This window comes from Hordeum vulgare, chromosome 1H (genome assembly GCF_904849725.1).
Source record: "Hordeum vulgare subsp. vulgare chromosome 1H, MorexV3_pseudomolecules_assembly, whole genome shotgun sequence".
In the NCBI taxonomy this organism is placed as follows: domain Eukaryota; kingdom Viridiplantae; phylum Streptophyta; class Magnoliopsida; order Poales; family Poaceae; genus Hordeum; species Hordeum vulgare.
Window position 1 is genome coordinate 88,997,331 of NC_058518.1, and position 9,097 is coordinate 89,006,427.

Here is a 9,097-nt window from a genome sequence, read left to right on the forward strand (position 1 = left end):
ATGAAGTTGTCAGGTAAAATACAACCAATGCAACATTGTTATGTTGTCCCGTGGCAACGCACGGGCGTTTAACTAGTAATGACTACAAGTCTTTTTAAAGATTTTGCTACGGTCTATATGTAGTCCGTAGTGCAACCTCAAAGAGGCATATTTAGAAACGGAGGGAGTAAAACTGAACACGTATGCATACTAAAACTGAACGGGACAAAAACCATCCAAGCCGATCAGCATTCAACAATCAACGAAAAGCAAGATAGGAAAATCATGCCACAGGACGAAGCTTCAAAATATCCCAAATTGATTTTCAAATATGTACGAGACGGAATTCACATAAACCAAACCAAAACGTTTTCCCTCCAGGTTATTTCATGTTTCTCCCTTGCAGAATTCTCCGGAAGTTCAGCGCACAACCCGGTTTAAATTCCATACAGATGGTTTTTTCCCCATCTTTTCTTACAAGCAACTCAGGTTCCAAATGTCAAGTTTTAACTTAGGTTGCCTCTGCAGAGGGGGCTACATCCGAGGAGAGTGCATTTGTCGATACGATGAGCCCTCGGGTGATCTATTCTCGGGCGACGACCTGCCGAGGCCGATCCACTGGCCAAAGAGTCTCCTCGGCGCAGGTGCGGGTGTGGATTCTGATGCGCCATGAGACTGCTGTGAGCTCCACCAGCTTGTCTCACAGTCGACTGGCATCAATGGGTACGGCGCGAAGCGATCGCGCTCCCAGGCATAGAATCGGCTTCCTCCAGCCTCATCAGTATCCATTGAACTATGGCCGGATGAGCCCGGTGGGAACAGGCAAAATGTTGGGTTTTCCGGTTGAGGTGGCGGAGGGGCAGGTCGCATGCCTCCTGATCTATGAGCTCCAGCGAAAAGGCTGGATGATGAACTCTGCGGGTACTGTTCGTTGATGCTACCATGTGCCCTCATGAACTGAGGTACCAGAGGAGGAACATTAGGAGCTCTAGATCTAGAGCCAGATCTGCAAACAAAAAAGAAATTATCACGCATTGATATTGTGCATTATTCTGCAATAATTTCTGCTATAACAAAATAGTTTGATCCTGAAGGGATACTTGGGAAAGTGTTATTGTCTGTAAAGCCTTGGACTAGTTTGTAAACGGTTTCAGAAAATATTATCACATCATAGCATGCGCAACCAACATAGCATAAAGCTGACATGGTAGAGGAAACAATGCAACAACATCAAATGTAGGTCACAGCATCCTTTTAAGGGTAATACTAGCATAACGCCCTTGCGTTGCTACAAAACTACAAAATAATTGAAGTTGTATTGGATTAGCAGTATAGAACAACCAATGGACTTGCAACACTGCAAAGAAAAACTCAAACAAGCACTGCAGAGACATAGCAGCACTGACATGTACTTATAAAATACTCTCATTCAAAACATGAGTGAGGTGATGGCTTGTTGGTTTGATTAAATTGGGTGTAGAGACTCCCCAACCCCATTGTATTTTACTGCTTCACTTATAAAAAAAAAACAGAGGGGTCTTGTGGATTCTATATGGATGAGGAAGATTGGGATGGGGTGGGGAGTGAACTCTTCCAAACCGGAGGTCTGGTGAATTCTAATGGATGGATGATTGGTTTACTACCAATATTTTATTTGAGGGAATTGCTAGCAATATTTGGCTAGCCAAATGTTCACATTGCCAATATTAGCAACTTTATGTGAGATTGGCAAGACAACTTGGTGACCAACCAATTAGAAGCCAATATTTAGCACACTGCCAAATATTGGCATGCCAATTTTTGGCACCAAACCAGTTATGCTCTGAACTCACCGCCGCAGCCACCACCAAATCCAAATCCAATTTATAAGATAGTAGAGATATATGCTTTCGACCAACATCTTCTCATTGTTAAGCTTACATGTTACAATAAGGATACTATCTCTGTTCCTAAATGGATGGCGTTAGTCAAACCTCTCAATCTTTGACATCTAACTAACAAAAAACTAGTTCTATCGGTTAGGTGCAAATGGTACCATTGGATTCGCCATGAAAAACGGTTTTGCAATGTAAAGAATTGATCCCCTATTTACATAATTATACAGAAGCAATGGTCAAAGTAATGTTTGAAACTATTCAAGTTCAGAAACAACACCTGTTTTCGGGAGTTAATATTTTGATAAAAGCACGAAGGCAATATTTTTTAGTGTCTTTTCAGTTACCAAAGCAAGGCCATACGGGCATCAACAGTACTGTCATGCCTTATGTTACCCCTAATAAAACACTAAATCTCGATAGAACATGATGGTCTCCGTGATGCATATCACATCTCAAGACAAACAAATTCCCCGGGTGCATTGTATCTAACTTATCATTTTGGCATCATAAACTCTAGTCACCTTCTGAACAAAAATAAATCAACAGATGTCCTTCCACACTCCTCTCGTTACATATGTGTTGGAAATAATCTTCACTGCAGAGCATGTTTCAGTTTTCTGCTTCATTGTCTCATATATGTTGTTGTGCCTAACCCCGCAATTTTTTTTTATAGCTATCTTGTACATGAAAGACAGCTCCATTCTCCATCACCGAAAACACTAGGGGCTCCTTTGATTCAAAGGATTTTCGTAGGAATTTGAGGATTAGAATCCTTAGCATTTTTCCTATGTTGATTGTTTGACTCATAGGAATAGGAATTTCTCACAAGGGTTTCTTTGTACACTTAACATATGATTTCTAACATCCACTCAAACCTCTTTGAAAGAATACTTTGTTTTTTCTATGATGCAATCAAACAACCCAAAATCATGAAGGATTGAGAAAACCATGACATTCCAATCTTATGTTTTTCCTATTCCCGTATTTTTAGAATGCTGTGAATCAAAGAGACCCTAGATGGCAACACTAGAGATTTGACAAGACCACACTATGGAGATGCCCTAATAGTATGTCATGACAGCGGAAGTAGACAAGAGTTTACCCATTACTGAAGTACGATGGAGAAACAACAGATCCTCGACGTTGGCTATCACCATCCATCCTTGCAGCCCTCATTGTTCCAAAAGGGACCCCTGGCTGCTCCGTCACCCCGTTATTGCTGTTGGATTGCGCATAGGAATGGGGAAGATGCGCCCAATGGTTATGATGGAAATCGGTGGGTTGCACTGTTTGCAAGGGCCTATTATCTGATGGGCCAGCTAGGTGATTCCAGGGATCATGATAAGCGGAACCATCCATAGTTCTCTCGGGGACATGGGAGCTTGACGATGATGCCAGCGATGGAAGAGGATGCAAGTATGCCACATATGGGCAAGGATGTGCCCCTGGTGCAGCAGATACAGATAGGTGCTCCGGAAACACATGTTGTCCCATAAAGTCATGAACTGCATGAACCATATCAAGACATGTTTAGACCTTAACATAACTTAAACTTACAAATAGATGCCATTTGAATAAGAACTTACAAGTAACTGGAGGTGATGATTCTCCTTCCCTGGCAGAAAAGGGTAAACGTTTAGCAACACAACAGAATAATAGCATAATTTTCCCATATGCTGAAAACTCTTAATATAAGTATGACATAACCATGATCTCTGGAAGTACATTGTACAGAACAAGTGTGATACAGCAACAGACAACCATTTGATGCGGTATATGTTGACTAACTGATACTGGCATTAAGAAATGACAGGAATGACCGAGTTCCCAATTTTGCCAACCATCAGTGGCCGGTACTTTGGCTAAAATTGTGTCTGTTGTAGATAGACCGTATCACCATGTCAGCATGGCTTGTAAACTATGCACTATGCATGTCACAAGATCCATGTATACTCTATGACAAGCTGCTATGAAGATTGTCAATAACCTCATGCAGAATGACAGGGTTAAGCCTATCCAGAATTGCAGATTGTTAGACCCTTCAACACAAAAGGATAAACTGAAAAAGGTGTTCATCTGATTTTATTGGATCACTTGAATAGACTGTAGACAAAACATAGTTCTAAGTTACCATTTTCATCTTTAGTCTCCCTACAGTAAACGGACAAGTGTAACACATGACAGTACAAATACAACATCTAATGAAAACAAATAATAGAAACTAGTTATGGCCCCACATTTTCTATATGAGCAAGATACGATAGGTGAAATATTTGAGCTACAAGACTTGCGCTACAAATTTACAGGACAAAAATAGAACCTTTATATGAAAGCTATATGTAGATCTGTGGATGCACGGAAACTAACTCTCTGGAGAGTTATTACATGAGCAAAAATGATAATTTGGAGTATAGAACATACTCAAAGAATGATGGAAGCTGCGCTAAGCGACCAAATGGACACCAATGAAAACGAAATGGCTGCAGATTCAAGATATATATTTGTCAGAATGGGCATGCAGGAATAAATTCTAAGATATAATTATCAATGTATAGAGAAGTAAGAGAAAAAAAGTAAGGAAGTTAAAATAAGACAGCAAACAAACAATCAAGAATAAAAGAACTCATATGACTTACAAATAGGCTGCACAACTGTTCCAGACAAATACAATAATGATGCATAGACATGCAGAGAAGTTGAATAAGCAGAAAAACTTAGATCACAGGACTACTCATGCATTTGGCAGAATGTGGAATATAACGGTAGGGATAAACAGCTAAATTATTTGAGAAAACTCCAGGCTGAAGCACTCAGCAAGTCTACACTGGTTAATGCATAACAAAATTAGCATGACTCTAGCGTAGTAGTGTCTTACTTATTTCAAAAGTAATCCACAGTGTAGCCTTTAACTGAATGGACAATATCTACAGAAACAAAGCAAACAATCTGGACACAAGATGAACCACCTTGAAATAAAAGATAAAAGAATATTTTTCTATGATGTTACATAAGACAGGGTCAGATTTGAGGCATAAGAATATTGCTCTGTAAGTGCACAACTAAAGCATGGTTTCTGCAATATTGTATCAAATTTATAATAGCATGATGACTCTGGTTACGAAATTTACATAAACAGCCAGCAACCTATCAGATCAGTGTTAAAAGACTTTGGTGGTGAAGAAACCCAAATGGCAATCAAATGTTTCCAGTAAAAATATGTACAAACTAAAGCTTGTGTTATTAGAGGAATACAAGGCATATAAAATTTTGCATAAAAATGGCAAGTATCTACAAAATAAATGGTTAAATAATCAAAAATGGCCAAGTGTCAACCATGAACCATTTGAGTGCAGACAAACTGCACATCGCTAGGTAAACAGAACATGGCTAAAATTTCAAACACAAGAAAATTATGTTGCAAACAATGCACATGCCAACAAGAAAAAAAAATACAGATCACTACTTAAACAACAATTTTCATGATATTCAAGAATGAAGTTCACATGGTCACGTACCATCTCAGAGTAACTAACATCATAGAGGTCCTCTTCATGAGCCCACTCATCCATGTTAATATCCTGTGAGGGACGGGAGCCATTAGCATAGAGCCAATTCCCTTTCTCAATTTTGCGGCAGTTCGGGCATTGCATAACTCCTTTGGCATTGAATGCCGATCCAATGCAATCTGAAAATGTTGACACTCAGGGATTAAACTATTTGCACTCCAAACAAACGGCATCCATAACATGCCCCTCCGTGGCTAACTGACAAGTGGCTCCAGGGCCCCAATGTCAATGAGACGTGGAAATGATTATTCTTTCCTTTGAATAAACCAAAGAACAACAAACAGTATGATTAAGGAGCACCGCTTTTAGGTTGGTTGAAGCATATCATAGTATCATGATGAAAACAGAATAAGCAGTACTGTATTAAACCGTGTAATTACACTTCTGCACCCCAAAGGGCCACCACAACCATATCCGCTTGCACAAAATTGCTTCTCAGAGTCTAATCTTACCTTACATACTTCACGCTGTTGGGGTTAACCCTGTTGTCTAGGTGTTTTGTTCATGTTTCATTGTGATGCATGTCACTGTTACCATATAGAGGCAAACTAAGTTCTTGCAAGCTGCATGTGTGGCTTCATGGCCCAGAATCAGATCAGTAAAGAGCAAAGTGTGCGCACTGCTGGCAAATAGGCGGCCATTAGTCAAGTGCATATATGCACATGTTGCTACAATTAGTTATGACTTATGTGTTAAGTAACCCAGTAATTAGTGCATGCAGTGGAGATATGGCCTGATTGTATGTGTTAGTGTCAGGCTACATCCTACATGCATGCAATGTGATCTCATATGGCCTTTGCATGAGAAGAGGCTATGCTAGTGCCAAAACTATCTGGGAGTGAAGTAAGTGAAGAGCCATGCTCAGATCAAGCAGTCATGGACTCAATTGTGTGATGTTTCCTTATAAAAAAGAAAGGACTTGCAACCATTTGTAATTGTTGTGTGAGATGATAGAGGAAGGAAGAAAAACGCGTTGGCTAAAAGGTGACAACTATGAGCACAAAACTCTTGTGTGTGTGTAAAGTGTGTCCTTCCTGTGTACTGTATATGTGAACTTCCTCGGTTAAGTTAGCGATCACAATACATCCATTACAGTATCATACTGAGATCAACAGCCAACCCGGGCTGCTTGACGGAATCACCAAATTCATAACTACTGAAGTTTTGAGTATCATCTTTAAGGCCCTCTAGGTCTTAACTTTAATTCTAGCAACTTCGTGGTAATGTATAAATCTCATCAATCCAACAATCAGCCTCCAAAATCCAAACTTCCATCAAAATTTGATGTCGTCTGGACAACTGCCTCAAAAGCCCGAAAATTCTCAGAAAAAGGAGCACATTTTACATCGAATTCTTGTTGAATCTAGACAAACGAACTCTATTCCGCCGAAATAACAAAGAGCCTAGGTCAATCGAGACACAATTATGTCATGTACCATCCCAATAGTCCTTCTGACACCAAATCCAACCCCTAAACTGCAACTTCCTATTGAGCCTGAATAGGATAACGCAAAATACGCTCACAAAACCTACCGTGGCGGGATACTGGAACTTGGTCAGAACTCAGAACAGCGTGAAACGATCGCAATTCAGCCAATTGCCCACAGACAATCATCGTTCGGCGGCTCCTTCACAGCAGAACCGCCGGCCCAGCCATAATCCCAAAAATAGCGTCGCGTAATTCGGTGCAATAACGCATCAACAGATCGGACCATAGCGACCCCTTACCAAGGTGGAACTCGTGACCGCACTGCAGCCTCGCCGTGGACCTCTCCGCGCTGGCGGCAACGACAGCGTCGAGGCAGATCGAGCACGACACCGCCGCCTTCTCCTCCTTCCCGCCGGCGCCCTCCTCCGCCTCGACGGGGTCCTCCTCCCTCGGCTCCGCCCCGGCCCCCATCTCCCCCCGTGCTCCTCCCCTCCCCTCCACCAACCGGCCCTTGGCCGGATCCCACCAAATCCTCGGCGATAGAGGGCTCGGAACGGCCGGCCCGGCGAGGGCGAGACTGTCTCGGCGCCGGAATCGACTCCCCGCGCCTCGGGGATCGCACGCGCGCGCTCCTCGGGTTCCTCGCGCCTTGTCCAATCGCGAGGGACGCCTCCTCCTCCTCCGTCCCCTTCCTCTCTCTTCTCTATCTCCTCGCCTCCACGAGAAATTAGAAAGAAAGAAAACTCTGGGGAAAAACGGAAGAGAGGAGGGGAATAAAAATGGCTGTTTTGGGACGAAGGCCCTCCCGGAATATGGTATTTGCACTTGTCCGCTTAGTAGGTGGTTCACGCTTCACTCTGGCCGCTTTAGACGGATTTTTCTTCTAAAGAATATTTTAATTCTATGTATAAACTTTCAGCAATGACATAAGAACCCCTGTTTTTCGCAACTATCACGTATCCACGACATGAACGATTAGGGCGTACAATGCATAACCTCACGATGGGATGGTATTGGATGTCAGAAAAAGTAGGTTCGGAGAAGGAAGCAGAATCATTTACACGAGGCGGGTGCTTGAAAAAAAAAGTATGATCCAATGTAAAAAGCTGAAAATGTTAGAGTGAAAAATAGAGATGCATATGCATTAGAATCTTTATTTTTTATTCTTTGATGAGGCACACTGATGGTAGCTTGCATAGAAAAGGTCAATATAAATGTCTCAATTTATTTTTTGTTATGGGGCATTTGTATCCATATGTCACCATGTACAGTTGCGTGTACTGCCACGCTTCATGCAACTCGGTCGTGTGTCACCCACATAACAAAAAAAACATGTGTGCCTTCACTTTTCATGGCTCGCGCGTCGAAAATAGCTGGCTGCGGACATGCTCCTCCATCGACGACCATGGTTGTCGCACCGTGTCTCACCAACACCACTTCCCGCTTCTAGCATGGCTGACAGCAGAGCGCCCCACCGCCAGCAATGCTCTTTCATCCACGCTCAAGATTGCCCGTCGTCTCACGGCCCATGGTTGTTCATCGTCTCAACAGCGCCCCACAGCCTCGCATCGTCTGTTGTCGCAGCTCCAGCGTTGCCGATTCCAGCTCCCCGCATGATGAGTCCCAACATGTTGTAGGCATCGATGGAACTCCACACATCACTAGTCCCAGCTCTCGACATGCGTGGTTGTAGCATTGACGATTATGGGTGGTAGCACCCTGTAGGTACAGATGTGACTTCATGTGTCACTCGTTCCAGGTCCCGGCGTACACGGCTATAGCGTCGTCGCACACGAGGCACAGCATCCTGTTGACACTGATGCAACTGAAGACGTGTTTGGTTGGTCGCATATACCTCAATCAGGCCCGCGCTGGAAGAAAAAGACTCGCTTGGTTACCCGCATTCACTACTGGGCTTGCATAGCACGAAGATTAAAGCACCTCTCGGCCTGCATCCAGAGGAACGCTCAAGTCGGCCGTTTTTGTGGAGCCAGGCCCGCGCGGTGCAACCCTAGGCACGTGGGTGTGGCCGGTTGCATGCGTAGGTGCGGTCTCGAGACATCGCGTTGTTTCCAGACACGTCGGTCAATAATTACCCTCACCTCCCTTCCTCACCGCTTTCGCCCCTCTTCCCCACTCACACCAGCGACGGCGACGACATCAACAATCTGAGCTCTATTGCGAAGCAATCCAAGACGGCAACGACAAACACCGGAGCGAGTGTAGACCTCCGCCCGAGCACATCG

General features: G+C 43.3%; 1 protein-coding gene across 1 annotated transcript; it reads right to left on the reverse strand.

The window, feature by feature from the left end:
• Nucleotides 1-277: 277 nt before the first annotated feature.
• On the reverse strand, nt 278-7,594 carry LOC123425772 (E3 ubiquitin-protein ligase RFI2-like). Its single transcript, XM_045109497.1, has 6 exons — nt 7,151-7,594; nt 5,372-5,541; nt 4,278-4,336; nt 3,443-3,471; nt 2,959-3,361; nt 278-985 (listed from the first exon to the last, which is right to left on the reverse strand). The coding sequence occupies exons 1-6, from the start codon at nt 7,320-7,322 to the stop codon at nt 514-516; spliced, it is 1,305 nt and encodes a 434-aa protein (XP_044965432.1). The 5' UTR covers nt 7,323-7,594; the 3' UTR covers nt 278-513.
• Nucleotides 7,595-9,097: the final 1,503 nt, after the last annotated feature.